A 27306-nucleotide genomic window follows, 5' to 3' on the forward strand; every position below is an offset into this window, starting at 1 on the left:
AAACAGTTGCTATTAGCCGGTTACGCTAGCTTAAAGCAGCAACAGGAATTTCTATTTTTTGTTGACTCTGGCGACCCCTGTGGCAAAAAGTGGTAGTGTTTTCACTGCTGGGTTTAATTGATTTCAAGAGGAATCTGACCCAATGACATTAAGAGTAACTATATAGAAATAAAAAATCTTCTTGCTGATAGTCTGGTGGGCTTAAGTAGGTCGTATAGAGGCGTTGGTATTAAATTGAGACGGTTTCATAACCAGTTAAAAACTCCTTGTAGTAGCTTTAACATATAGCAATAACACAGCAAATAACAAATAATTACTATTGTTAGTCATAACCAAATCCAGTGCTATGTTGAATAAAGCACTCAATAGTCTGCTGTATAGTATTCCTCTTGGCAAATTGTGTCATCAGGTTAATTTAACAAAAATGCCTCAGGGTCCTGCTGAACTTCTGGCCTGTGTCAAGTGAACAGCCAGCTGATGGTCAGAAGCTTTCTGTTGGTCACACTGGCTCAAACAGCCAAAAACAGGCTGGAAACAGGAAAAAACAATGTGCATCAACAAAGGAATCGACTACACCGTCAGCTAACACTTCATATGAGCAGCAAATACTGTCATCTGCTGTGTTTGTAGAGAATAAAAATCCCGCCCCCCTCTGCTAGTTATGTCACTGCTCCCATAGTTTCTACAACTCAGTGTCTGCCCCTACTCCAAGCTAGACGAAAGTGACATATACAATTGAAGCCTACTCAATAGCACAATTTCAGCACCATGTCATTTTAAGAAAGATAAAGGTAAGATTCACATAATAATGTGGGACTGAGGGTTTCTGGGCCAGAACAAGCTGCGGTAAACTGAGAATCGTGATTTCTGCCAGACAATTTCTTGCCTACTGTGACATTTCTGTGCATGACTCTGGTATTTCCATTTTATTTTGGTCATCTCTATATTAATCCTGCACTCACTCCTACTTCTAGCCTATAAACACAAAAGATAGCAGGCTGAAAGTATTGTTTACTTTACAGTCACATCTATAGTCCTTGAATCTTTTCATAATTGTCAGCATTCTGGCCTTCCTATTTTTCTTGCCTGTCCCAAGTGTTTTGTTGCTGTCTTCCTGTCTAATTTTGAGGGGAGATTAATTTAGTCCATAAATCTGTTGAATTTTTCCTTCCAAGAAGTGGTGACGTAAGCTCCGTCAGCACAGTCATAACATTATTTAAAGGCAAGATTATAAGTGCAACAGGTCACGCAGCTAATACAGCTTCTGTGATAGCTCTGGGCAGTGCAGGATACGTTTTACCAAACAGGAGCTAACAATGTTTGATTCTCTAGGTTATGGAATGAGATTGCATTTAAACAATAGTTCACTTGTGCATTTTTCTTTCTGTTTGTCTTTAAAATTTTCCTTTGGTTTGGGTTTATTCAAATTGTAATACATTTTGTCATAGTTTTGATTTAGTCTGGAAAACTAATCTGATTTTTAGTCTAAAAAAATCAGACTAGTTTTGATTTAGTCTGTTATTAGTCTGGTTTTTAGTTAATATTGTTTGTCATAGTTTTTGTTGACAAAATGAATACTGCAAAATGAATATGGCTCAAGTGTATAGTTATGTTGATACATTTTCAATGTAATGAGTCCCCAGGACCACATGTGGTCATTTCAGTGGGTCCCAGGGAAATTGAGTGGGCCCTCAACAAAATGTGTGTTTTTTGACAAATTGTAGCATTGAACTCTTCTTGGAGTTTATATAATTCTATTCATATTCAAAGTCATGTACATTCGTTATTTCAAAGCCATCTTTCTCCTCTTTGGCTCAGAGCAGTCTGAGCTTTGTTCCACTTCTATTTGAATTAAAGTTAAAGTGAAAAGATCCAGTCTAAATGTTGGAAGAATTGTACCAATTAACTTCTAACATAATTAGTTAACCAAAAGCGGATTTCATTGCATCTCACCCTGTTAAAAGTTTTTTTTCCATTCTACCACCAACCACAAAACCAAATACCATTCTGAAATTTAACACTTTAAAGGGTCTTTGCTTACATGCTAATATAGACTCACAGAAAATATTTACCAGTTACTTTTCAACCTCACATGAACCACTCTTCACATCGGCATAAATTAGATCCACCAGACAACATTTATTTAAAAAGAAAATATGTAACTATTAAATCTGGTTTGCCTGTTACTACCGATAATTCCTTCCTTCCTTTCATTACTTCTTTTTTTAAAAACAGTTATACAGAACACCAGGATTAAATGCCAGGAGTTAAGTTTTAATTAAAACTAAATTATGACTGGAGCGCAGGAAGCTAAATTTACCCCCAAGTTACCATATGACTGGTTGATGACAAGCAATGTAGCATTTGCCCTTGGCTGCATTGATAGTTAGCGCATCCTTTTGGAATTTTAATGCATTAGAGACGCTGGGCCTACCTGTACCTAGCAACATCCCTGAGTGTGAAGTTGGAAAATATGGGTCAAGGAGAATATGTAGTGGCCAGCAAAATGATAGGGCCATGCTCTGTGACAGGACATCATGAGCAATTTTTATGCTACATTCTCTCATCTTTGAAGGTTTCATTGTTGTCAAAGAGTTTGCTGATTTTTCCAGTGCTGTCAAGTCTTATCAGTGTGCAGACCTTGGTTTGAATTTTGTACTTGACAGAAGTTATTTCAGATATTATGGTAAGAAAAAGTATTACTTTGGTTTAATTAAGGTATCACCATTTTTGGAGTAAGTGATAAGACCCACAATAGATAATAAACTTCATATTTGTTAAAAGGACAGTCTTTATTATTGATATTGCACCATCCTAGTGTAAAAGTCTCTTGGGCAATACTGTTCAAATATCATGGAGTTTGTTTGAAAACTTCAGTCATACGATGTCTATACTGCTATGATACCAGGCTGGTCCTGACACCATTAACCACTTTGTCCTTGCCTTTAATATGGTTTCTCTGGTTCTCGTGGCGATGATGACCTTGCAGCACATTAGTGTGGTACTGCAGCATAAGGGAACAAGGAACGAGGAGGAGAGCGATAGAGGGGGCTGAGACAGTCGGAGAATAAAATGAGGACAGCTACTATTAAAAGATGAGCTACGTTGACAAAGTTGTTTATGTCAAATGATACTCGGGGTGCAACTTAGCAGAAGGCGAGCAGATTTCTAAGAAGAGGAAAGATTTGGGGAGAGAAAAAACGGAAAACTCTGAAGCATAGAAGTGAAGAGAAATAGAAAAGGAGAACAGGTGGGGATCAGAGAAAGATAAATGAAGAGAGATGAGAAATGTCAAGATGGTATCACAGCGGAGCACCAGCAGTGCTTTGAAATGGAACAAAATTCTACCTTTTCCCCACCTTCTGATTCCTCCTCTTTTATACCTGCCAGTACTCACCTTGTTCTCTCCCACTATCAGACACCAACCACCCACCAACTTGTACTAATTGCTCTGTTTGCCTCCCATCACTCTTCCTCTTTCCCTCAATCCTTCCCCTGTCACCACCTCTGCTCTCCTTTACTCTATTTGTCTCTCAGAGTCTGTCTCCCTCCCTCCTCCCTTCTTCTTGATGCTCCTATCAGTATAAAGGGCAGCTCAGGTCGTATATAGATGATATCCTGGTCAGCCGGTGATGCGGTGTAATACGAAGCATCCAGCATCTGCTTTTTGCTGCTGCAGTCAGCGCCCTTTAACCTCTCGCATTACTGAATTTCCCCCTCCCTCCCCCATCTTTCTTTCTCTTTTTCTCTCTTTTGCTTTTTAGAGGGTGCAGTAATCAACATATTTCCGAACATATTCAGGGAGAAAGCATAAAAATGGGATTATGAGCCCTTCACTGAAAGTGTAACTCTTAAGGAATGTCTGAACTGTCAACTTGCTGCCTAAACAAACAGGACCTTTTGATTAGTAGACAGCAAATCCAAGGGCCCTTTAACAGATCAGAGTTTACACTGTTATACTCTTGGGAAACTTGAAGCAAATTGTTTCCTGTTGCTTTCAAGCAAGTTTTGACCATTGCTCTTTTTATTTCTCTTACTATTGTATTCTAAAGGTCAGCCACAGGAACTCCAACGTGGAGGAACCTGCTTTCTGGCTTCTCTTCACCTTCCCACATTTTTTTCTTTTATGGAAGTCATTCAAGGTGAATAAATGGTTCACATCTTTGGCCCCTTATTCACTCCTCATTCTTTCTCTTTCTCCCTCTGTATTGCTCTCAGATGCAGGGCTGAATGTAGCTTGCGTTAACAATGCAAGAGGCCTTGCCATAAAAGAAAGTGCAATTCCATGTGGCTTGCACTAAGCAAGCAGTATTGTCAAGATGCGCAGCTCATCAACAGAAATTAAAAAATATTTGAAATGAAACAAATGAAATGAAAACAAGATTGAAATAAAATTAAAGCAAGCAGCAATTAACGGGTACTTTGCATTATCAAGTTGAGTTGCAGTCATGTTATGTCCCAGGACATCATGTGGAGACCACACTGTGAAAATGTAATGTAAACCAGATTGTAAATGCCATACAAGGCTTACATCTTGTTTCTAGTAGGGGTCGCTATGACTAAGATTGAATAATGTAGATGTGTTCAGGCTGGGACTCTTATCAAACGAGAAGTTTGGTGTAGAATGGACAATGTGACATACTGACGAAAACTAAAGAACTAACTAACTAAGTCCTTTGATTGCACTGAAAAAAATTTAAGTCGATCCAATTAATTCTGTAGTACAATGACTGTAAATAGCCAAAACTGTGGGACATAATGCACGTGTTTACTAATTTTCATTCATATCAGTAAAACATCCCATTGAGACTGCTCTTTAGGGGGCCTTATTGAGCCATTTTGCCACACCCATGTCTAAGATTACATACATTTTTGCCACCCTCAGACATAGGTGCTGCGTTTCATGTGTTTTGCAGCGTGTTTAGGCCACCAAAAATACAATGAATTTATTTGAATAATAATAATGATAATCGGGGCCTTTGCGGTGGTCGCTGCTCGGACCCTAATAATCTTTAAACCTATAAAAATGAGAACTATGCAATGATATGAAATGTAATAAAGTTTTTGTTAATTAATAAAAGTTAAATAATTATGTGAAAGATGGACAAATGCACAAGTTTTCAACGTACTACACATATCTGCAGAATCACACATCGTAGCTCCTGATTATTAAAACAGTATCCTTGTATTTAGTAGCATCTAAACTAGACTAAAACTTTACTGATACTAATATAGATTTATGTCAAAACACGAAGACTAAAACAAAAGCAAAATCAGATGCCAAAATTAACTGTCTCACCTAGAACATTTCCTTTCATGTAGCCTAATATTAAAGCACATTAACTGTCTATGTAATTGGGTCTTAACTGCCAGTAATTCAGCAGCAGTGGTGTCACTGGAGGCTAAATCGGTGGGTGTTTTTTCCTGGAGAGCTGTCATAGCCATGAAATAATCCAGAGTTCGGCCAAACGAGTGGCACCAACGGATTAGCACAGGTTTAGGCGGCTTTCTATAAACGAGGAGATACATGAACCCCGGTGACACTCTCGGCATTACACTCTGCTTTGTGAGGACCACAACAGCTGAAGTTAGACATGAGTGAGACATGATGATTAGTTGAGATTTTCCTCTATGTACTTTTAAAGAAGTGTATCTTTGGTTGTGTGTGTGTGAGTGTGTGTGTTTGTGTGTCTTTTCGGGACAATGGGGCATGGAGGGGGGGGGGGTAATATCCCCAGCCTTCGCTGCCTTTCTTTCCTCTCCAATTTATTACCTTGGCTAGTTGATCTGATGGTGTAATAATATCTCCTGCCTCTGGCTACGGGAAATGGCCACATGCATTATTCACACATGCTAAGATGCTTATTGATGACTCCTTTATTTATATATTTCCTCAATGCCAGAGTCATTTCTCATGTTTTTAACCCCTTCGTTGTAATCCTCTATTTTGACATGAGCCTTGTCTAATGAGTCTCACTCACTCAGATAGGCTGTTTGAGGAGAATTTAGTTCAAGCTTTTGGCACCAGATACGTCATTGTGGAACTAAGGATAAAAATACATATAGGTGGAGCCCCATTTATTCAATCTACTTTATCTGATGTTGAAGCTCATGGCTGCTCATTTTGTCACACAAATGCTGAAAGAACATGCACAGAAAATGAAACTTCTTTGAGAAAACTAACGTGGGGTTGCATCAGGGCTGTAGGGCAAGTCTAGTCTAATATGTGTACATTCTCCAGCTATTTGATTCCTTTTCATTCATGCAGGCATTGTAAATAGGGCATATTCGCTTTTATGTCGGTGCATGCCATAGTTCAGTGCTACTGGGTATTCAGCTGCCTTTTTCTCTGAACTCACATTTCCCCTCTGCTTCGAACTGTGGCCTCTGAAACAGCAATAGGAAATCCATGGTGAGCTATGTTTCTGACCCAAAACTGGTACTTTCAGTGTGTCAGTTTGTGTTTTTTTATTTTCTTTTTTTTAATGTTTGCTGTCTAGCCATTTTTTGCTTCGCTTCACCTTCCATCCCCCTACACACAGGCTGTATTATACTGGTGGAGTTTGTGTTGAGTTAACTTGAAATATGTAATATGCAATAGAGTTGCTACGATTTTTAAAACGCATTCATGGTTTGTATGCTTTAGAAGTGCATAAATACAGTACGGTTAGCTGTTGACTCTCACCCAAAGTGGGTCCTTACGCAGTTAGATATCAAATCTGTTTTTTCTTTTGGAGGTTCATGCTGCTTTCCCCCAAAATTCAAGCCTTTAGCATGAATCACTAATATAAAAAAAGTAAGACCCAGGTTGAAAAATACCCTTTAAAATAAACAAGCTTAACATTCTTGAAGGAATTTGTATTTTATATGGAGGTCAACCTGCATTATTTGCATGCAGGAAACGCCACCTATTATCCTAGCAACTGGGATTTAGTGGTGCAATAGAGAGAAATTTGTAGGAGAGGTCAGGGAGTGAGTAAGAATAGGCGATGCAGAAGACTAATTTTGCCACTCCATATTTAATGCACTGGTAATGGTAGCCCTTTCTTCTGTATACTCTGTCCTTACCACATTCTTCCTGCCAGATACATTGGGCTGTCCTGGCCTCTCTTGTCCGCACACTCACACACACACACTGCTCAAAATATCAGCTTAGGGCTGAAAAAGTAGTTCACCACAGATGTGACCGGCCCAAATAGGAGAAGAGAGCATGACACATAAGCAATCAATGTTTGACCAAGGGAGTATTTTTACTTTATTCTTTTTCTTCCTTCCCCTCTCACTTTTTTCCGCCTTTTTTGAGCCCATTTCTCTTCAAACCACTAGCTTGGCAGTATTAGTAATTGCTGCTTTATCCCTGTTAGATATCATCTTGGATGTTCAGTGCGTTTTGGATTATTTTTTGATAAATAGCTGTGAATTGCTTTTCTAGTATAGCTTACCCTCTTTCAACCTGACTCATGTTCTGTTTCAGTTTATAATTTCTTTTAGTTTCCAGAAAGTCCTGAGAGAAAAATGCCTGAATTTGTTTCATCCACTACATGTAGGTAGTAACTAGTTGGCTGATACTAATGGGCTTAAAATTTGTACAGTCAAGTACAGGACTTGAGGTCTATCCATTGTCAGAGAAACACATCACATTTTATACTTGATTATACTTTTTAAAGTGTTATTTTGGTGTGTTCACATGCTACTGGGAAACTCTGTCATCCAATGCTACCAAACAGCAACCATTTAATGCAGGGTCCTACCACTTACAGCTCTTTCACATCGTTCATCATTGTTGCTGTTTGTCTTTGTGGCTATATTTTCTAGCAAAATAGTTTATGGATGTGTTTGGCAACTGACTGTAAAGTCTTAGATGTTAGTGTTTCCCACCAGCACATGAACACAAAAAGTCTCAACAGGCCACATCAGCCCAGCAACACAGAGCAGGGCGTTCTGTTTTTGACTCAAACCAAAGGCCTCTGAATACCAATATGACCTTAACTATGATATACAGTACTCAGCTCAGAAGTCAATCGGTGTTATATTCCTAAGCCTACATGTTTTCTTTTACTTTATGAATAACAGCGCTACTTGAGAAACACAGGGGTTACTAATAAAACAAAGTTGCCTGTTACTTTATATAGAAATCATATCAGTGCTTTATGTCAGCATATTCATAAGAAAACATTACATCTGAGTGTGGGGGACCTGGAAGTGATGTAACCACATGTGGGATGTAGGTTTGAGGGCACTTACTGTAAGTGTAGCAGCTGTAGGAGTTTTGGGGGGCAGTCTGTTCTTTCAGCATCCTGATGTGAGCAGAGAGGTCAGAAAGTGTTTGGATGAGTGCAGGAGCACGCAGGAATGTGTACGAAAGAAAAAATGGGAAAATATGTTCTTTCTCTGTCTCTCTCTATTTCTCTTTTTGTCTCCCTCGTGACCTCATCTAGTCCTTATCTCTCTGGTCTTACCTGGCAACCTGCCAGGTGATGCTGGAACCATCTCGCCAGCTGATTTGCTGTTTCCAATCTCACCAGGGATGGGCAGATCGATAACTGACTAGTCAATACTTTGATACTCAAACGCTTGTTCATTTGTTATTGATGCCCATTAAAAAGTTAGTGTTCCCTTTCACCACCAGGCTATGTTGGTTTTTTTAAGAAAGGTATCTGTTGCAGATGTTCTGTGAAATGTATTATAGAGATTATGTGTGAATAGTTGATGTTGATAGATTTATTCTTTTATTTTCCACTTTGTTGCTTGTAATAATCCTTTTGTTTAAGTTCATGTTGTATTATTTTTTAAATGAGTTACTACAGTGTCACTATAGGTTTAAAAACAAACAGCATGATATTGTTGCATAAAATACTTTTCTTGTCACTTTTCTTGGACAAACATACACATCTTCCTTTATTTTTATTTCTCTGCTTCTTGATCTCTCTTCATCACTGTCTTCCTTTGAAACGAGCTGTCTGCGTCTGAATGCGCAAGCTTTACTGTTAGCGATATGGTGTTTGATTTGATTTTCCAGCTGACAGCCTGGCAGTCACTGTGAGGGCTACCGTTAGAAGATGTGCAAGAGAATGACTGGGAAACATGTTTGAGTGAAGCTGTGTATGAATGCAAATGTGTGCCTGAGTGTATTAACCTCGGTGTGTGTGTGTGTGTGTGTGTGTGTGTGTGAGTGAGCGCGTTAAGCCCTGCTCCACTGACACTCTTCCCTCCTTCTCCACAGAGAGAAGTGCCTTCTTTCGCTGACCCCTTTGGCTGTTTGGCTCCACTGAAGCCGCTTCTGCCTCCGTGCCTGTCCATGTCTGCTGGAGTTGCCAGCCACACCAGAAGCCCCAGGACTGCCAGGACTGCCAACGCCATCCACTGACACCTCCCTCCTTCTCTCCATCTCCTGCTCTGTCCGCCAGTCAGGCCTCTCTCTCCATCCATGCCATTCAGCCCTCCTCCGTGGAAGTCAACCATTCCTTCCTCCTCTGCAGACAGACCCTGATACCGAAGACAGATAACTTTTATTGGCTCCTGTGAGCGGAAGGAGATTGTCTCTTAGCTGTCTCCTCCACCACAGCCTTCCCCTCATCATCCTGCCCTCCTTCTGTTCCTCTTTCTTCTCCTTCCTCCTCTCCTCCAGCCCTGCATCTTTTCATCATGGGCCAACTCGATCGATAATGTGTTTTGCCGTTTGTCTCATCTGACAGTTCAGCCTAGGAGCGAGGCGATAGAGAGCGAACTGCCGTGTGTGTTTGTTTGAAAGAGAAGGGACGAAAGAGAGAGATTACAGAGCAAACCTCTGTGGTCGTCATCAGCCCAGGCCCTGGGTGACAGGCGGTGAACGATTCCTATTACAGCCACAAACAGACTCTTAGGATGGGCCGCAGGTGGTAGCCGAGTCCCAGGCCTCACAGGCTTCATCTCAGAATCAGACCCTGGTGACAAAACCTCTTAAAACTGGCCTTTTCCCATGTCCTTTAATTGTTTCTCATCATTCAGACGCACACATAATAGCAGCTGCTGGATACCTATTCCTCTCAATCGACCCCTCCTGCCTGGTTCAAAATGGCGGTGAATGTAACACCGATCCGGGACACAAAGTGGCTGACATTGGAGGTTTGTCGGGAATTCCAGAGAGGAACATGTTCACGACCGGACAGTGAGTGCAAGTTCGCACACCCTGCCAAGAGCTGTCAAGTGGAAAACGGCAGAGTCATTGCCTGTTTTGACTCACTCAAGGTGAGTATGACAAACACCTGTGATGTTCATTCATCACTGCCCTGTCCCTCTGTTTTTTTTCTAGCTTGCAGTGTTGACGAGCATTTTCTTCTAGGTGTTTTATGTTTTATTTTGGGGCTTTTATGGATTCCAGAACTTGATAGACCTAAAGAGAAGTTGTAGTTTGTGATTTAGGGTTTGATGCAGAGGAGATCGGGGGCTTCTTTTTGGTGAACAGTCTGTAGTGAGGTGCCAGGGAACAGCAGTGATTTTGCTGCAAAGTGAGATATTGTTTCTTAAGGTTAAGCCACAGCAAGGGGATAAAAACATATCTGTATAAATACTTCTTAGAGTGTGTGTGTGTGTCTTGGTAAGCTGAGATGAGGCAGTAATCACATTAACATCTGTGAATCAGACTCAGAGTTTCCTTCACTGGCACATAACTTTTGCGCAGGACTGTCGGTTGGCACACTGCGAAAGTTTCTGTGTGATCGTCACATCAACAGGCTGAATGGGAAATATAGAAGTAGGGCAGCACACTGTGTATTTCATGTTTGTATGTGAGTCTGTGAGTGTATGCCTGTGTGTTATTTTGAGGTCACACAGCACAGTGGGGTGTTCTCAGAAGGCTCTGTAATTTACTGTCTATTTTTGCCCTGGCAGTGGGACAACACACTCCCACTATGCAGTTTCTCTCTCTCGCTCTCTTTCTCTCTGTCTTAGTCAGGAGGGAGGGGGGGCAATCAAACGGGAGAGAAGATGGACTGAGGAAAGGGAAAATAGAATGGACTGAGTAGAAAATAATATATTAAGGGAATCATTACAAGACGCTGCATATCAACTGTGGCAAGAAATGTTTACCTGATGGTCAAAACAGCTGGTCAGAATGTCTATAGTGTCAAGAGAGTGTAAACAAAGTGCTTAAATTTGGTTTATACTAATTCTTAGTGACTTAGTTGACTTAGTACTTACTTACATTTTACATTTTATAATTTCTCCTACAAATTGAGTTCATATATTACTGTACAAGAATGTAGGCACTTCCTGGAGTGGACAGAACATTGCCAGTGATCATAATTTTGGCAGTAATTACGACTCGATGAAAATGCACTGAGCAAACAGAAATGGTTGGAAGGTAGTTAGGGTGGATGACGAGTGCCAAAAGAGAAGAATTTAAATACCAGAGGCCTGGGTTTGAGTCCTGAGATCCATGTGTGGCTAGGTTTAAGCAACAAAAACACCTCAGTCAAGGAGGTTTGAGCTTGTGAAGCTGTTAGTTATGTCCGTTATAATGTTTGCCATTATCAACATCTGCGTTGCCACACAAATTTGCCAATGAGGACTAAACACAAAGTACAGTTGAGGCTGATGGGAATGTCAATATTCCTGCAGGTATTTGGTCATAAAACCTGATGATTGTGCTAAATGAAAAGTTAAGTTGGGACTTGGATGTTAATCCAATAGACATTTCACTTAAAACCACAAATTGTAGCCTTGTGGTGATGTTTGGGAAAAGGCCGGGGATCACCAAATACAAAGGATTCATCCTCTTGGGGCCATAAATGTGTGTACAAAATTTCGTTGCAAATCATCCAATAGCTGAGATATTTCAGTCTGGACCAAAGTGGTGTGTTAGGCTTAGGGTGACCAACATTTCCCTCCCTAGAACCATGCTGCTATGGCGAGGCTAAAAAGTAAACATCCTGTCTTATGCTTCAAGTGGGCTTTATAACTTGTCATTATAAAGTATAACCAAGAACCTTTTCCCTAACCTTAACCAACATAAAGATAAAGTCATTAATCATGCTTTAGTTGCCATAAGCTAATATTGTAATTTTTTGCAGATATGTTCAGTATGAACCATATGATAACAAATTTAAAGCAATAAAAAATAGGCTATAAGCAACACGTAATCCCTTAAATTGCAAACATACGGTACACAGTTCACAGTTGTGGACACCCATACACTGTGAGAGCACATCTAGTGACACTTTTAATTTACGAACAGCACTGAGAATCTGTAAAGGGTCAGCTGTGGCAGCATGTGTCATGGCTGAGAGCCAAGTATAAACACTGGCCCTCTGTAATATAGTATGTTGTATATGAAGACAAGTACATGTGCATGTACATATGCAGAATACATACACAACAGATGTCACACGAACCTCACACTGTGGCATTTCTGCTTGCTGTCTCATTACTCCAGATGCTGCAAATGTGTTGGATACAGGAATATCAGTCAAGTCAATCTGGGTATTTTGGCTCAAGTTAGCACAGTGATTTTGGATCCTAGTGTTCTGTCTACCGTGTTGTGCACATGTACTGTAATTTGTCTCCTATCTGATTGGCAAGCAGGGTGTTATTCAGTGAAACTGGAGACCATAGCTGGAAGTCAGTCAAGCCATGTCCAGGCCACAGCTTACCTTAGTTTATAACTGGGGAGGGGAGGGTGGGGGCTTTCATTAAGCCATGCACAGTGTTATTACAGTTCTGGGCTGCTTGGTTGACGCTCCGATGGCTTGGGTGGGTTTGGCCGGTATAGGTGAGACAGGAAATGGTGAAGAGGGGCTGCTGGGGCATTGCATGGATCATGAAAACAGACTGGGAGACTGAGCCGGAGAGGGCAAGAGCAGGCGCAGAAGGGAATGTGCGGGGAAGCGTAGCACTATGCTCAGAGCCCTTCCCTGCTCTCAGTGCCAGGGCATTCCACAGTCTACCTCCCTTCCCTGCCTCTATGACAGAATGATAGATCTGCTTTATCTGCAGATGAATTCATAACACACAGCTAGGCATGGAGAGAGGGGCAAGGGGATAGGGAAGGACAGGCAGGAGGATGTGGAGAGGATGGATGTCGGTACACGTGGCTTCGCGCTCCTGGACAGTTTGCCATACCACCCGCCCTTCATTCCTTTTACAAATGCAGGCCGGGCAAAGGAAGGGAGGGCCTGTAGCTGGTGAAAAAGGAAGACATATGAGTAGCCCTCTCTTTGCTTTTTCCACCTCTCTCTTTGTATTCAAATAGTCGTTCTCAGATTTAACAAATTAACTTTGTTCTGTATTTTCTTTCATTCTTAAATCACAGTTTCTTGCTAGTTGCCAGGCTTGCCAGTTGGTTTGTACATGTAGATATCTTAATCTGTTTTGTTTGTCAGCTGTGAATAGTGGAAAGTTCCATTTGATGGGTGGCGTAACAGAAGATAGAGTGATAAAGGCGAACAGGAAATGAGTCAGAGGCAAAAGACTTTAGACTAGGATTGGCTGATATTACAGAGAGACTGACCCTCTCAGTCTCTAATCACAGAAAAGTAACCCTGACAGAAATCTGAGGAAACTGCATGCATGGGTATACAGCACAACTTCAAAATGATGACAGCACACTTAGTCTTACAGCATAATTTCTGTTTGATCTGCATTGCTTGCTCGTTCAAATGCTATATTTGTGTTTTCCTGACAGCCAACTTTTAGCCATCTAAAGGTGTTCAGACAAAATTCAAACCTCATGTTATTTGTGGGAAAACCTTAGCCCGAGAGTTTTTGAAGGCACAGACAAAAAAAATTTGGACTTGTCTATAATTAGAGAAAATACAAAAAACGGGTATTTGCTTGTCCTTTTGGCTCCTGCTACAGGAATTCAGCCGCTTGTTGCCATTAGCAGCTGGAAACAAAGCTGGTTTCATTGTAAGAGAATAAAAAGCAAATCTGGGGGTATTTAGGCTGACGAAATACAATAAACTCACCATTGGGCTGTGATGGGAAACAGGTGAGAGTGAGCCAAAGAGCCACGGGAGCTCCACTACAGTATGATGGACTAGCTACTGATGACCATGAAATTGTCTCAGTGGGTTAAATTTCCATGTAATTTCTTCTCATTAAGACGTTCATCCTTTCTATTGACATTTGAATGCTTTTTCTCTGGTGGGAAATCTTGCCATTATCGGAATCCACTGTAACTGTCCAGAGCAGCTGTTCTCAATGAAAGAATAAATATTAAAAATGTAATACTAACAAGATTTTGACTGGACTATTGGGTGGGGGTCTTAAAGTGTTAAAATGGTCATTTGTTAATTAGAATATATCAAATCAGGAATGCATAGGAAGATATTTGATTTAAGTTTCAGGGAGCGGTTGTTCTAATCACAGTTTTCCTATTTACAACAATTTTTATTTCTGTGCTGATTATTATATTTTAGCCTTTAATATAGATTGTTACTGGGTGTTAACATGCAGTGTAACAAAGCCACTCAGGGTTTGCCAATTTACTTTTTTGCTTGTTTCAAAGAAAACAACATTAAATGAAAAACTTCAAAGTGGTCATGGATATAAATGTTCTGTGACTATAAATACTGTGAATGCATATTCTCTCTCACTCTCCTATTTTTGTCTGTTGGAGAAGGGAGATTTAAAAGGAAATTTAAAAAAAGTTTACGTTTAAATTTTTTTGCATGGTTTTAACTATTTATTTTAATTTTTCACATAAAGAAATATTCAACCCGTGTCCTCCAACCAATATTCAGGAACATGTTCTGCCTAAATTAGCACAATGTTTTACAATGCAAATACAAAGTGATAACAAAAAAGTTCCCACTACTACTAGACTTTGATGTTTGATATTCAACATTTTGTAGAAGGGATTTGTAATGTGGGTGGTGCGCTTTTATTATTTACTATTGAACAAAGCCTTACCCAAACTTTAACCTCCTCCTTATTCTTTTAGTTTTTGCTGCTTACAACTCTAATGTTGAGATAACTTACCCTGTAAGTCATTATACTGTAATTTAACTTGTGTTGTCGTTCACAGTGGAGGAATGTAATATTCCCACAATCTCTCTCCCACAGTGTATTCTGTAATGTTCATTGAATTTATGAGTTACTTAGTGCCTGGACTCCACATGATCATCTGATGTATGATAGTTATACAAAATCCCAGGATAATTTAATGTTGGAATTCACAATCACAGAAAATACTCACACGCATTCATCTTGTCGAAGTTAAAGAAATGAGAGTGAGAAATAAAAAGCGGAAAAAGCATCTTAAATTGCTCCAACTTATCTTCTTACTGAATGATCTATATCTTTTTGAATCTTTCTGAAGCTATACGTGCCATGTTGTAGCTCAATAAAAATGAATATATAAAGAACAAACTCTATATAGTTAAAAGTACTGAAATATTTTGCTGAGAGTTTTCTGGTCAGTGTGGTGCCTGAATATTTTTAACTGAAGACAAATCTACCTTATATTTGGTGTTTTGAATAATTTTCTTAATTTATTATTATTATTTTTTTATTCTTACACACAGGTCTTTACAAAACAATATTTACAAAAGAGAAAGCACAAACATAGATAAAGTCAATACCCAAAATATGTTAAAAAAAACAACAAAAGACGAGAAAAAAAAGAAGACAAAAAAGGGGCTACTGATCATGATGGGCAGTATTGAGCATGCATATTGTGTGTTTTTTGTTAGTTCGAATGTCTTATTGGTGTTGGGAAGATCTGAGTGAATGAGGTGGTGTAGAGAGGAGTCAGCTCTGGATGAACTGCAGGAAAAGGGGACCAGGTGTTATGGAATAGTATCAGATTATCCTTTACGGTTGACGTGAGCTTTCAAGGTTTGCATGGTCTGTTAACAAATTGAGTCAAAGGTTTATTGACAGCATAGTTCTGTCTTTCCAGCTGAGTAGTATGGTTTTCTTGGCCACGGTTAACACTAATGCTAAAATGAAAGTTTGTGGGATTGTGTAAAGGTGTCATATGATGACTGGATCAGTGAATTGGACAGTGTCCAGCTGAACAGACATATCCTGTTTCAGGCTTCTTGGACATTCATCAAAACGCTACGCTACATTCGCACTGCAAGCACAAGTGGCCCAAATCCCATATCCCATAATCTGATATGTGACCCATATCAGATTTATTCAGTCACAAATCAGATTTTTTCAAATCCGATCCAGGCCACATTCATATGTGGTCCTAAATCAGATACATATCTGTTGTTTTTCAAAGCGACCTCAGTCTGAACGGTCATGTCGCATTTCATCCGACTTTTACGTCATTGAAGTGAGATAGATGTAACAATTCTGCGCCAGATGAGGCGGGATGCGACAATATCATAACCATCATCATATATTTATCAGCTCCGATTGCACAACAACTTCAAAATTGATACACACACGCTGACATGTGAGGCATCCATATTAACATCCATAAACACAGTGTGCTGTGTGTGACGTTACGGCTTCTTCTGCACATGTGGTTTACTTCGGGGCCGTAGACTGTTCACACTGGAGTCTGATCCTGCAGTGTGACCGTAGCCTTATTTGTCAAAGATGCTGCTCAGATCCAGTTTGTTGGGCACTGCCATGTCGTTAACGGACCAGTGTGAAGGATTCAGTGGCATTTAGCAGTGTAGTTACAGATTGCAACCAACACGCCTCACTCTCCCCTTCCAAGCATGTAGGAGAAAGTACGTTGCCTACAAAACGCAAATGGCCATATCTAGAGCCAGTGTCTGGTTCTTCTGTTCTAGGCTACTGTAGAAACATTCTAAGGTAATGAAAACGCAACAATTCTTACTTTCCGTTGATTATTGAAAACATACCTATGAATATTATATTCTATGTCTGCCAATAGATCCTCCAAAATATTACACACCTGAACCTTTAACTGAAAAGTTAACTTATAAGGTGCGGTTATTGCCTGAGCTTAATAAAAACTTTGTGTTTATATTAAGGTTACCACACATTTATTATGAATTACATTATCCTGAAGGTTAAAATTGTGTTAAGATTGAGTCCTTGAGAATTGGTGAACTTATTATTGCAATAACACAGGGCATGCCTTACTGTCATTATGGTGATGCTGCTGTGTATTATGCTCCCATAATCACCAAACAGCCTGTTAAAGTGTATAATGGCTGTTTTAAAGTGGAGCCAATGCCAGTACACTTTTGAAATATTATCTTAAAGTTTAATACATAAGAAGCACAATTTCCCTAGATGCCAAAAAAAGCATGGAAATCAATCAGTGTGGCTTTGGTCTACACCAAAGTCTGGTCTTCACAGGTCCCTTTTGTGTAATGACTCATCAAACACACGTATAGACGCCCCAAAAAAATCTGACTTTGACACACCTACCCAGTCGGGACATTATTAAAGAAGCACAGTGTAATAACAAAAAGATAGAGTCTTTTTATATTTGTTCAAAATTCCCCAAAGTACTTAAATAATTAATGCAAGATTCAAATTGTTGAAATAGAAAAGAAATAACTCTACAGCTCTGTAACCTCTAAAACCCTGAAGTACTTTAATGTACAGTATGTGTTGTACAACCCCAGTGTTTGAATCAATGCAGTATATTAAGAACTATGCAATGTACATTACTGGTCACTGCGTGTGAGTTATGAGTTGCGCTCATTTTCCCTGTTGGACTGATCAATGATTACAGGCCGTGTGTTTGAGAGAGCACAACTCACATACATGCACCCACAGGAGGACATACATTTTCATATTGCTCAGACATAGCCACTCAAACACAAGCTAAGCAACACTGGGAACGTATGGTGACCTACATATATGGTATACTACAGAGTCCTTGAAAAGACACAGAAAGAGGGTGAGTGCAAGCAAGAGAGAGAGAGAGAGACCGCATGTGAGAAGGAGATAAGATGTATATACAGGCAGAATGCATTAGATTTGAGATAGATTGAAGGTAACTAGATATATATCAACAGAGTTAGGAAATTACGGGTACCTAGGGTGAGCAAGTATTGTATTTGAGATGAGCATTGGACCCCATTAAGAACGAGATCTGCAGAGGTATCCATAGACAGAAAGGTCAAGAAGATAGCTTTGGATAGGTTAAAATGTATGCTGTGTTGTTTTGGATGTATTTGTGACTTTGCGGACAGAAGAGAATGGAATGAGGTATTGTATAATGGATTAATAAGTTGACTTGGCATGAGAACTGCTGTGGGATTAGGAGGGAAACCATCGTTATTCTCTCTAACAAAGTGGGTTTGGTATATTGGACTGCTCCTTGTGATCCATGCATGATATTCATTGCTTTGCTTCATATGATTTAGTCGTCTTCGCATTCTGTCTATGATTCGCTCCTCGTGCTCGCTTCATTACCGGGTATTTGTATTCAATTACTTGGGAAACTATTCGCATTGAGAGAAAAATAAAGGAAAGGAAGGAGTTTAGGTTTTTTTTGGTTAAAGCCAAGGGTCACGTGTTGGGTATGCACAGGGGGCATGTCTAACTAGCTTCGCTTGTAACAAGTTTGTTACTGTCTATCAAGAGGACTTGGGTGTAAACTTTCTAAAAATTTGGACATTACATGGGTTCGGTTTGGTTTGTGTGGTGGAATCATTTAGAGGGGGCAAATCGAGCGTCTGTGTTCTATAAATTTGGATTCCAATATTTTTTAAAAATAAGAACAACTTGGAATAATGGATTGGTGATCTATCTATACGTAGAATGGTTTATTATTGTTACAGTGCCTTAAGATGCTGCATTTGCTTTATTTTATTTTTATGTTTTTTTACCAATTGGAGGATAGTATTGTATTCAAAGCCCTGGTGACTAAGCCTGGACGTAGGTACACTCACCACAAAGTTATCCTACAGTAGATTTTTGGCGGCTTACTTTTTTTTTTTTTTTGGAAAAGGGTGGAATTAGTCTGCTCAAAGAATTGGGCAAGCATTTCAAAAATAATTGTGTGTGTCAGGGTGTTGCAAAGATGTTATTTAATAAAATTGTTTTATTGGAAAATGGTGAAATTGTAGGGAGGATAGAATGGAATTTAAATTGTATAAATTGATGGATTTAATTAATTAAATTAAAGGAAAATATGCAAAGGTAGCACCTTATCTGTTTGCAGTGGAGAATATTCAAATGGCTAGCTAGTTTAAGAGTAGGTAGGCGGTATATGTCTCTTATCTATTCCATTGGCTATGCCGGAACTGCATTGAGATCTTCAAAGCTAGATTTTTTTTATTCTGTACATATTTGTTGATTATTTATTAGATAGTTCGAGGTTATTTTATACTTTACGGTTTAATGTTGCTTGTAAACTGTGTTTATATTTAGCTCTGTGTGGTTTAAATGTTTATATTTTTCTATATTCGTTATTCATATGCTGCAAGTTCTTTGTCTCGATTGTATACTACTAAAATGATTTGATGTAACCAGTTTGATAAGGACGGTTAGTAGTTGTACTTTTTAGCTTAAGTGGTATTTTCTTCATCCAATGGTTTTATCAACACAGTTTTGTTTTTAGCTCTTCACCTTCCTGTTACGTGCCTGGATTTATATCGGTGTATTTCTTTGGCTTAAGTATGTCTTTAACTATATACCTTTATTTTTGTTTGTAAATTAGTATTTTTGGTTTTTCTTTTTTTTGTCTCTTTTTGGGACTAATTGTTCTTTCTAATGTGATTGGAAATCTTTTATGTGGTCATTTTTTGAATGTAATGGTGAAGTTTTTCCGGTTTAAGCTAATTCATTTGAAGGACAGTAGTTGGTTCAATTATTGTGGTAGGATAATCATTGTCGGGACATTGGTATTTTTATCCAAGGGACTTAACAATAGGAGCAGATAGTTTTCGCATGAATGTGTGTGCCTGGTACTGATGCAGAAAATCTGAGGAGGATAGTTAACCTGTGTTGAATAGGTCTTATCTAAAATAAGGCAATGTCATGTCAGATATTAACATAACAATGTCGTTGAGGAAAAATAAATTTATATGGTATAGATAAATAATCCATTAATTATAAAGAATTACACAAGAGAAGAAATATTTGAAACATAAGGAGTTGAATCATTTTATTTTAAAGTCGAAATATTTATATAAGATATCCGAATTCCTTAAATTAATACTGATTGAAGAATAATACAAATGAACAGTAATCTTTAATGTAAAAGATATTTACAAATGTAAAGGTGCGAGAAGGACATTCCTATGTTTTGAAACAGCAAGATGCGTACCCATTGGTCAATATTGACATCGTTTAAGTACTCTTTTGAGGATGCGATTTACCATCTTATATAATTTCTTGTAAATCCGATACACAAACAAACAACACACAGCCGAACGTACCAGACCACTTATTACATGAGCACCGACTTGCTCCTAACTAAAATTGTTCATTTTTTCCCGTAGCCGCAGAGGTGAACGAAAAGTGAGATTGATCCACACCTAGATCAAGATATTACTCAATATCCATCGATTATAATAACAATCCTAATTGACTATCGGTTATTATTGTTGCGAGGTAGAACCTATGCTTTTTTTTTAGTGGATGTAATTCCAGAAAATACCGTGCGTAATGTATCCTTCAGATAAACATGGGCTTATAAGAATTGTTTTGATATGGACTCGAGTTAAATTAGAATTTCTTTTAACATAAAGTAGTTCAGGAAATTAAATAAAAAGATGTCACATATTATACTGCTCCCTCTCGCCTCACCACTGAGACTCACGTAGGGATTACGAACATTATCACTTGTATCTATCTGTTTACACACTGACATCGGTCGTTGCTGTTCAATGTGAATCATACAGAAACTTTCCACTGCACTTGAATGTAGCAGACAGCAACACACTCCGCGTCAGAGCAAGCCAGAGTGCACGAGAGGGCGTTCGTACTGGTCACGGCGCAGCGCGTCTCAAACACGAGAAAAGTCTCACGGCTGGATAGGAGAGAGGGAGGCGAGGATCGTGGTTAACGAAAAAGAGAAGAAACAGCCATTTTAGAGTGAGTTAACAGAACAACTTAAGGAGTCAAATAAGTTGGACCGGAGACGTGAGGTGGACGTGGCAGATGTGAGATGACCGATAAGAGTGTTAAGCGGTTGTTAAGATGATGGAAGCAACAACAACAGTAAGAGCAAGTTCGAAAAGGAATGGCTTGATTTGTCACCGGCGAGGAGCGGCGGACCAACCTCGTCCAGAGCACTCAATGTTCTGTGGAAGAGAAACAAGTGTTGCTGCGCTTCACTCGATCAAGTCTACTTTCTTGAGAGGCTTTTCGCCCTGACTTTTCTATCCAGTGCAGAGCCCGACGTTTTGGTGGGCTCATAAACGTTCCCATGTCCAAAACCCTGGTTCTAAAGAAAACCACTGGATCCAGAGTGAAGAGTTGTACGTCTCTAAAGCCGTGGTGACTTGATTGGCCAGATGCGCGGCGGCGCGGCGCGCGCGCGCTTCGCCCTACATCGGGCAAGTTAAACGAGGATCAGTCGTCGTTTAAAAGCAAACTTACGAAGGGGCTTGTGCTGGAGGTGGAACCTTCGATTTTTTCCGGATTACCTCTCTCTGCTCTCGCCCACAGTATATAAAGAATGCAAAGGTCCCGTCAGGTTGAAACTGTTCCAGGCACGGTACCGGACTTGGGAGGGAGAGAGACGCGCACCGCGCACGGCAAAAACTCGTTCACACTTGTGCCTTTACATGTGGTCCATGTTGGTCCTGAAAGAGGACAGGGTTGGGAAATTATGCAAGCATTTGTATCAAACAGACAGGGTGCACTTTTATCTCGGCAACTTTAAAAGTAACCACATCAACAAAAGTTGATCAATTAAACGTGTCACAATCGGCTTTGCTTCAGAGATGAGTAGTGTCGGAGTCTGGTACTGATCCTCGCTGCCTCTCTGCAGGTGAAATATTGTGTTACTCGGCTGATTCCTGGCTGCAAACCCGCACAAGTCTCGCTACACTGTCGTACTGGAGCCATGCACGCCTTAAATTCAGAAGATTTTTGCATGGCGTTTTGGCGGTATCCTCTTCTTTATTTTTTTTGGGGGGGTCGGCCAATACTAGCTTCCCCTAAACAGCTTTACTCTCTTTTCCAACCTTTTAAATTATTACGTTGTGCTACCAAATTCTAAATAATGTTGTTTAATGTCATTCTTACGTTTGATGTCCAGTCATATGGCTGAAACTACGTCACCTCCTTAAATATCTAATAATTTATTAACCTTATACTTCGCGCAAACTTCACTTCATGTAGAAACAAACGTACACCATGGGCAAGATACTCTCATGCGCTTTTCCTAAATGTCAGTCTAACAGCCATGTTCTAATAAGAAGTCACATTACGCCGAGTAGTCTCAGCTCTGGCGCTGTCTTTTGCTGGCTGCGGTTAATGGCTTTTATCTATCAATGCGCCTCAAAACGGCTAGACTCGGCAACACTTCTATAGCACCCTAACAGAATGTGAACACCAGAACCTAATCCAGGCCGTTGGGATGGTCTGGACTAGTTTCCATGGTTCAGCTTGACTCAGCGGGGACCCTGGGCAGTTTGCATTGAAGCCCTCGCGGCCCAGCATGGCAAAGCAGACTGCTGAAGGGATGCTCGGAGCTGCTGGCACGCTAAACCTTCCTGTAGAGAAGACAAAAAAGAGACAGACTCTCAAGCATTTACATATTTTACTGTTGCTGTTTGCCAGCAAATTAGGCCTACAGTGTACAAAAGGAGAAAATGCCTCGCCTGATATGGATTGAATGTGCGCTAGTTCTTTCAGTGAGTAAAGAGTGGTCTTGTCCAACTACAGCCTGTTGAACAGGCAACTCTGCGATAAGTTTGGTGAGTTATCTTTATTCAGTAAGTGAAGGAGAAAACCTTCAGGTGAAATGTGATATGTGTTTGGATGAAAGCATCGGCTAATGGAACGTGTCCAGCTCTGCAATCCCGAGCATACAGAGCACCTGTATGCTACTTGGTTTAATGTTTTAATAGCGTCGCTGAGCAGTTGTGTGCTCTGAAGTGCAACAAACTAATTAACACACACTGCTTTAAGCAGTTCTAATCTCTTGGAGGTTTGTTATCCAGTCCCTACTGTTAGTTTCTTTTGCATTGAATACGGCTTCAACTTTTGGGCTCTCTATTGTAACATTTTGTCTCAATTTATTAACAGAATAGTCAGGTCATGTAGCCACTTTATGTAACGTTTGTTTAAAAAAAAATCAAAGAACAATGAAAATAAATAAATCAATGTCATTTAATTAAAGTACAGTGTGGTAGGTTAGTAGCACTAGGTGCTGCAAATAATGTGACGCCTCAAATCTGGAGCCGTGTTTTGGTGTGTGACGTACCGAATTCAATAAGTTTCACAGCCGACCGTTGTCAGGTAGAAGGGCAAGGTGTTCTGATAACATTAAAGGGGATTTTGGCAACTCTAGCTTTTTCGCTGGTTCTTTATCTTTGTCTCGCAGTGTTTTCTCACGAGCTTCTCTACAGCTCTGGGACGTGTATTTACAACACGTCGAAAAAAAACTCACTTGCGGGCACCCTCCTCCCCCCTTTCTACGCGCTGAATGTGCCTTTTTTTTTTACGGGCAACTTTTTCGTGTGGAGCAATATCTACGAGGTGGGAAACATTAAACAACTTAACCGTTATGGGGCGTCGGTGTGCGTTATGTGGAAGTGCGTAAAGCGTTAGTGTTTCTCCGCTCGTTCTCCTTCTCGAGATACTTCTATTTCATTTACCGGGGACGTAGACAAAGTGCAAGGTTGGTTTTACACTGGGGTCGCTGAGGGGGTGGGGGGGGTCACCAATTTCACCGGAACAGGCCATTTACCATCCAAGATTTCTAAAGGTTTTATTAACTGAAAAGTTGCCAAGTTCCCTTTAACACTGCTCTCTCTACTCCACGTCGGTCACATGTCAGTGCGACAGTGGAGCAAGGCGGCAACCGCACTGTCTTCACCAAGTTTATTGTGAAACTCGTACTGTGACTCGTCAATGGCTCTCGTTCAAAAGCCCAATAAGTGTGATTAAAGGTGTGAGAGTCCGTCACTGACGGTGGAACAATCGGGACAGTGAGGGGAGTCTGTTATGCCACAGTCTGACAGGAAGGTCTGATCCGCAACAGTGCACACCTGTGGTTGGAAATTAAGAGGGCGAGCATGCTTGATTCACGCGCAGGCACTTGAGTTAAGTACGGGTTCTACGTTCCAGGTGATCATTGTGGCGGTGCCCTTTGTGCTACCTGCCTCCTTCCGTCTCTCTCTCCTATGCAGGGGCAGTGCTCTCTCCTCTTACTCTTTGCTGCAGGGGGAAAACGAGCAGAAAATCCCAGTGCCAAGGGCGGATATCTTCCCTGGAGACGCCAGCAGTTGATTATGCAACCTTCATTCTTTCTGCAGTTTGTGATGTAATTAGACAGCAACCGGGGAATCGTCCGTACTTTGGAGCATCAAAGTCTCAGGCCCCCACCCCCCCACCCTTTTTTTTTATTATTTTTTTTCCCAGCACCAATCTGGGGACGTCAGGTGTCACGGGCACAACATCAATTTGATCAATCCTTTATAAGTTTTTAATAATGACGGTCTGGGATTTTCCTCCCTAATCAGCCTTATTGGGGAAATAGCTGCCAGGGCCATCTGTAAAATCCGGAGTGAACTAATTTTACCGCAGCTTTGCATTTTCTCACTTAATCAACTGAGATGTTTTGAGAGGTACTGCTGCAGTGTCTTCGCTGCTGATACCACTAAATCTCTTTGGCTGCAATGTAATGAAAAGCATGTGGAAAAAACGTAAGGCGGGACTTCTGCACTCTATTCACGACCTTGGTTAGCGTGCACACCACACACAGGACACACACACGAGGCATTTCTATCTGAGTGATAAGAGTATTCGGCTGCAGAGATTGGATGTTGCTTTTGGGTGTTGTGAAAAAAGCACTTAACGTCAACACACACACCACATTTATGCAATAACCCTGCTACGGGAGTCCACTTCACTGTGGTTGACTGGTAGAGCTGTGGGAAATAACTGGATTAATGTCTTAAGGAGCTATTGCGAACAACACAGAAGTGCGCCTGTCACTCCTCAGCTTTACACATGTCCTGATGTCTTATGCAGATTTATGTTAATACTCAGGCAGAGAATAATCAAAGAAAGTAGCGGCGTTTGCAAACAGAATTCCTTAATGATAAACTTGTCAATCTGAAAATCCCGGAGTCTACTTATGGATAAATATTTCATGAGAAGCTGCTATATGCTGCCACATATGCAAAACAGTCACTGATACTGTGGATAACCGCACCAAACACGATTGTTGTACAGCACGAAGTCCAGACAGCGAGGTCTTCAGATTGGAGGCAGATTAGTGTTCCTGCCTCTCTGGTGTTAGTAGCACATGTCGGGTGTGTTAATAATAGGAAACGTCTACGAAGGTGCATAAATTTTGCGTGTGATTCTTCTGTATTGCGTGTGGACAGAACAGGCGGCGAGCTTTCGGGGGTTGGTGCTACATCGGCGGGCAGAGGGACGTAGCGTCAAAGGTCTTCACAAGCACTGTAAACAAATAAAGAGTGTATGAAATTCGTGTGTGTTTTCTGGACCGGAAATGACTCAGGGTTCATAGGTTTCCCAGGCAGCGGAGCGTCTGTCGCTTGGTCACAGTATGGCTGTATGTTACCGACTCTTACACCACCAAATCCTCTTCACGTAAAACCAACCGTACTCTTCAGACCGATCAGGAAAATCGAGGCACGTGCAGCTTCGGAGGAGTGTATTTCTCTCCAACTGCATTATAAACTGGAGCTGGGTGTTTGATTAAACAAGGCTCACTAGATATAACTTTCTGGAAGCGAAAATATCCCCTTCATAGGCGGTGCGTGTTTGCTGAACTAGGGCCTTCGTGCTCAAAGTTTCAAAAGTGTTCGCATGGCTCGCAGGCTCTGTGGGTTCCGGCAGCTTGCAATGGAAGTGTTTTATTCCTTTCTCTCACGAAAGTTGGAAGGCTCCTCCTCGGCCCAGCCGTTCTTCCACTTTGTATTCTCTGCAGTGGGTGGAACGACTTTCACTTCCTCCCTCGTGCCCTGGCTTTAGTAAAGATTCTGGCTTCAATTTGAGGGTGTGTGTTTATATGTGCTTGTTGTGTGTGTGTGGGAGAGTGAGAGAAGGAGTCATATGCAGAAGTATACGCAGTCGTCTGCTTTGAGCTGATTGGTTTTGTGTGTGTCGGTGATCAGCTTAAGCTGTGAGTTTAAATACAGTGGAGGGACACTTCAGTTACCGACTAAACAGGCCATGAAATAGTGTTCTGACATGCAGCGCTTTTTGGTAACCACTAAAGGGCAATTAATGCACACGTGCGCAGTCTTTCTCTTGTTTGCTGAAGGATCGGTCTTTCTTCCTAATTAAGCTCGGCACGGGCTGTTGTGTGAGTGTGAATGGAAATTGGAACATGCGCTCGCTGTTACACCTCCGTCAGGGGAAGAGAAAGCAAACTAATTTACGATGGTGAGTTTAGGAGGGTGGGGAGGCGGCGGGGCAGTTGTCTTTATCTTCTTTGAAGACTGCTCTTATCCAGGTGTCCTTAAGTTTATTACTGTATGTGGACAGTAGAGGAGTGTTTTGGGATGCCTCTAGATATTAGACAGCGCTTGAGCGAAGTTCATGAAGAGAGAGTCTGATACGAGGAACAGCGGACCTTCAACAGTAACAGTTTATTGATCTTTTAAACAGATTGATGACACGACATAATGAATTGAAAGTTTTTCAGAGTTACATTGGTAAGGCTCTGCGCTGAATAATCCAAGCTTGCATAGATCTATGGCACTTTTTTTTAAATTCTATTTAGGAAATGGGTGAGAGTGATTTCAGATGAGACCTTTCCGTCGGAATTCTAAACGTTTTAAGGAATCTGTAACCCTCTTCTTACTCTCAGTGGTCAGTTCCTAGGATTTGTAGTCATGAGTCATTTAACCGCCTAGCTTCTTCTTTTTTTTTTCTTTTTTTCATCGTCAAACTGAAATGCTGAGCTCCTTATGGGTGTCAGGGACACAAGGGAAATTAAGCCTGGTAAAGCTAGTACAGGCTGGCTTTGGTTCTAAGGTAGTGTTACCTAGCCAAAGTGTAGCGAGTTGAACAAAGCTATGGAAGGCTTCACTTTAATTTCACACTGTAAATAAAAAAAAAATCCGACTGATTTGTGTTAGCACTAATCCTCAGCTGGGGCACGATGGCGCTCAGGAAAGAAGCACCCGACTCAGAGGGGTGAGCTTTTTAATCACAAGGTTTCTATGAAGCTATAAGACCTGGACTATTGTGTTGTCCAGTTGCTTTTAAAAGTATAACCCCAAA

At 40.6% G+C, this 27306-nt stretch overlaps 2 protein-coding genes across 2 annotated transcripts in view; one reads left to right on the forward strand and one right to left on the reverse strand.

The window, feature by feature from the left end:
• LOC118342043 (succinate receptor 1-like) overlaps window positions 1-9462 on the reverse strand; it is a 41767-nt gene extending 32305 nt beyond the window's left edge. Inside the window, exon 1 of the mRNA XM_035680469.1 lies at window positions 9248-9462. Within this exon, the coding sequence (XP_035536362.1) occupies window positions 9248-9462 (215 nt within the window). The remainder of the gene's footprint in view (window positions 1-9247) is intronic.
• Window positions 1-27306, forward strand: part of LOC118341486 (muscleblind-like protein 1) — a gene marked incomplete at its 3' end in the record, with an annotated part of 55556 nt that overhangs the window by 10864 nt on the left and 17386 nt on the right. Inside the window, 1 exon segment of the mRNA XM_035679749.1 lies at window positions 9224-10227. Coding sequence (XP_035535642.1) covers window positions 10054-10227 — 174 coding nt within the window.

The sequence above is a fragment of the Morone saxatilis genome, unplaced genomic scaffold (genome assembly GCF_004916995.1).
Source record: "Morone saxatilis isolate NCDOM2014 unplaced genomic scaffold, NCSU_SB_2.0 Contig8, whole genome shotgun sequence".
Taxonomy (NCBI): domain Eukaryota; kingdom Metazoa; phylum Chordata; class Actinopteri; family Moronidae; genus Morone; species Morone saxatilis.